Raw genomic sequence first — 3489 nt, 5'->3', positions numbered from 1 at the left:
TGTTTGTCAAATTTATAGTAATAATTCAAGTGGCAAAAAAAGAATGACTCAACCCACGGCAAAGTCTCTGGCTGCCAGCTTGTGGCACACATTGACCAAATGCCCGGAAGAGTATCTGCCACTGGTGTGGGGCTACATTCTAGGCTTGAGTCTTTGCTTGTTGGTGAGTATTTTGACTTACCATTTTACTATTGCAAATGGGCTTAACTTATGGCAAATAGTATTGAGAAATTAAACCCGTTCCGTGCCTGTTTTCTTAGCCCTTTTTGCAGCTCCTTTGCCTGCGCTTTATTATCTTTCCTTATTATTTTCTGTTGATTATTTGCAACCAGTTCTTTTGCCTTTTTATTCCCTCTTTGCAGCTGCAAAACTGCGCCCAAGTATTTGGAGTCTTTTACTTTAAGAGTTTCCGCAACTGGCACCAGCGGATTTTCCCCGACTTGAGCCACACGATTGTCCTTCGCTTGCGGCTGCTCGGGAATTGCATTATGATTGTCACCTGGGGGATACTGCTGTCCGCCACGATCTACGTGAGTATTACCCAAACACTACTTATCCTCTCCTTTCATTTTATCCCGGTTATCCCTTAGACCCGCCCGGAGTACATTCGCGTTTGGATTACGATCCGTGGCACCATTTGCGCATCGAATTTACTCGCAAAGATTGCATTCACTCGCAGGCGGTTCCATCTTCGCGATCTTTTTCCCTTATTTAATATTTATTGCGCCAACTATTTGCGGATTTGCCAGGAGCGTAACCAAAAGAGGGACGCTGCTGGGATTTAATCAAGATTGAAGCTCTACCTAGGTTTCATTTTCGTGCCTTTGTTTTTTCTCAGCAACTGTGCTGCTCCCAGCTCTTGTTCACACGAGTTTTTGGGCAGCTTTGGCTGATCTTTCTGCCCCACCCGCTGAGCACTTTGCGCCATTTGACTTAATGAAGCTTAAAGACAATAAAACGCTTAAGCACACAACTTTGCCACGCCCATGCTCAGCTTACACACACACTGGCACACTCACGGACACACTCACGGACACACGGACACACTGGCATGGAAGATTGTGTCAACGTCAGACTTCAACTTTCCTTGGTCTGCGCTCGCGTCATAATTTCTATGAATTTTATACACTTTGATAAGCATTCCATTGGCATGCGAGTCACGTTCGAGCGGAGTCGCGACCTCTTGTCGCCCAACCCACCCACTGGCAGCCCACTGGCAACCCAAAAAATGTCCTGCAGTGTTTGTGCCTTAGACTTTTGTCGTCGTTCATGTAAATCAGGCCGGGCGACAATTAAACGCGCCAAGCACGACAATACTTAGAGCTAATGGACATGGACATGGACCCCAGCCTGGACAGGACATCGTGGACAACCATTAGTGGCGGAAGGGGCGGACTGTCGGGTCTGCTGGTCTGTTGCCAGGACAAAGGAGAACGAATAGGTGACCCCCAGCCTTCGGCGCTTCCGCTCTCATTTCCGCTTTGTCGCTTTTTGCCGAAAAGTAGAAACAATTAAATTTTAATTAGAATTCGCATCGTTTGACATGCGACATGGAAATGCGACACAAACTGGAGGCAGCAGAATGTCAATTGCCAGTTGACAGTCAGCCAGAAACCAGAGCCAGAACCAGAACCAGAACCAGTTGCCTGGCTGCACGTTTGGACAAAGGATGTGCAGACATGTGCAGACAATTCAATATTGATTAAGGTTTTCCTTGCTCTGGGTTGTCCATATTCGAGCTGCGTTCTGCGATGATCATCCTGTCGATGATCGTGTTTCATGTTGGAGTTTGGACTTAGGTGGAGTAGTTCTTCCTGTAGAAACTGCAAATAAAAATCTTTCTAAATGGTTGGGTATTTGTTCGGGTAATGTTGAATTTGTCCATCACGAATCATGCACCAGAGAACTGCACATTGGCTACAGCTGACCTTTGCCGCATTCAACTCAGACAGCCATTAAGTCTCGTCTGCTTTGGGTTATTTATTGGCCAGCTTCAGCACTTCACACCTATGGCCCCGGGAAGTGCTTGTAAATTAAACGGGCTGACAGTTAATAGAAAACCGAAAAGCCTCTCATTTGCCCCCATTCTGCGGGCGGCGCGTGATAAACTTCCCACTTGGTCGGTTTGATGGATTGCCGGCTTAGTTTTATCCAGTTAACGGTCGTAGTCGACAATTTCTGCCTGCGCCCGCACCCGCCCCCCAGGCTCAAGTCCTTGCGAAAAGGTGTCGAGACCCATAAAATACTGCCTTCCAGCACCCCCCTCGAAGGTGGTCTGTCGGCGGGGGGATAGGTGAACGCTTCGTGTTTAAGTGCCTGCCGCAAAATTTTAATGCCCAAATTGTGGCTAATGAAAATGTGCACAAAATGATTTGTGGATTTCCCAGGAGCTGTTTTCCTGCTGCAAGTACATCATAAGCATGGATAAATGGAAGTAATCAGCATGTAGGAAGAAGAGACTACCCCGAGTAATAATTTTTAGCATTGTTTGTGGGGAGTGTCCAGCAATTTCTTTATTTTTTGCCCTCTGCAGCTCCCTCTGCAATCTGCAACTGGAATACGCCTCAGTGCAACACAGTTGCAATTGAGTCTGGGACTTTAGCTGTCCGTGGACTGTCCGTTGGCTGTCCGTCCAAGAGAGAGTGGTCTGAAAACCAACCGGACAGTGTGGACACTGCTCGCTGCTGCTGCTGCTGCTGACCTAGTTAATGCCAGAGGCATTCTGGGCATCGCCCGGAACTTGAATCACATTTCCTGTTGTCTGTCAGACGACTGGCGAGGTGGATCCCTGGCACGGATTTCGCTGTGGCATCGGAGCATGTAAGTCCGTCCCCCATGGAGCCCCTGCCCTGCGCTCTTGTTTATGGGTCTGGCCACTAAATTTCGATAACAATAAAATATGATTTTTTCCCGCAACCCAAGAAAGTGGACCGTGGGGCGGAGAACGTAGCTGCAAGCAGGAGAGGAAAAAGAACACAAAAAGAAATTAAGGAACTGGCCGGAACCCAAAAGGACACCAAGTCACTGGAATCAGGGTGGCGAAGAACAAACAACAACAAATGTGAACGAGTATATGCTGGAAGCAAAAAACAAGCAAGGAGAACGAGAGCAAAAACGTCTCTGGGAGAGTGCAAAAGGACGAACTGTGGAATGCTCTATGGGAGAGTTGGGAAGCTGCGTTTTGGTGTGGGGATCCTTGATCCTCGTTACTGCCAAATGGTAGATAAAGTGAATAATACTCACCAGCATTGCCACACAATGCCATGTGCTGAAGGTAGATCCAACCAACTTTAGCTACTTTCCAATATTAGCCCCACATAATCCATCTTCTCAGCCGTAGAGCCAGCACATGGCACAGTGGATATGCTCTCGCGCTGCCCTGAGGGCACGAGGATCCAACAAAGCGTAGAGTAAATATTACAAAAATGTATTACACAGGACGACCCTCTGCACCACCCACTGTAGCCGAGGAGGCGGCGAAGGAAGAGG

The 3489-nt window shown here is 47.8% G+C and overlaps 1 protein-coding gene across 1 annotated transcript; it reads left to right on the top strand.

Moving 5' to 3' along the window:
• Positions 1–895, top strand: LOC117901342. The gene is made up of 3 exons (XM_034812055.1): positions 1–163; positions 363–530; positions 591–895. Exons 1-3 carry the CDS (start codon positions 44–46, stop codon positions 783–785), a joined length of 483 nt encoding a protein of 160 aa, XP_034667946.1. The 5' UTR covers positions 1–43; the 3' UTR covers positions 786–895.
• The last annotated feature ends 2594 nt before the right edge of the window (positions 896–3489 follow it).

Source organism: Drosophila subobscura, chromosome A, assembly GCF_008121235.1.
Source record: "Drosophila subobscura isolate 14011-0131.10 chromosome A, UCBerk_Dsub_1.0, whole genome shotgun sequence".
Lineage (NCBI taxonomy): Eukaryota > Metazoa > Arthropoda > Insecta > Diptera > Drosophilidae > Drosophila > Drosophila subobscura.
The sequence above is the reverse complement of the archived record's forward strand: the minus strand, read 5'-3'. Positions and strand labels throughout refer to the sequence as shown.

Excerpts from the sequence above, each read along its gene's own strand:
- LOC117901342 (XM_034812055.1), top strand. The coding sequence starts at position 44 with ATGACTCAACCCACGGCAAAGTCTCTGGCTGCCAGCTTGTGGCACACA. Across the intron at positions 164-362 it reads GCTTGAGTCTTTGCTTGTTG|CTGCAAAACTGCGCCCAAGT; the intron begins GTGAGTATTTTG and ends CCCTCTTTGCAG. Across the intron at positions 531-590 it reads TGCTGTCCGCCACGATCTAC|ACCCGCCCGGAGTACATTCG; the intron begins GTGAGTATTACC and ends GTTATCCCTTAG.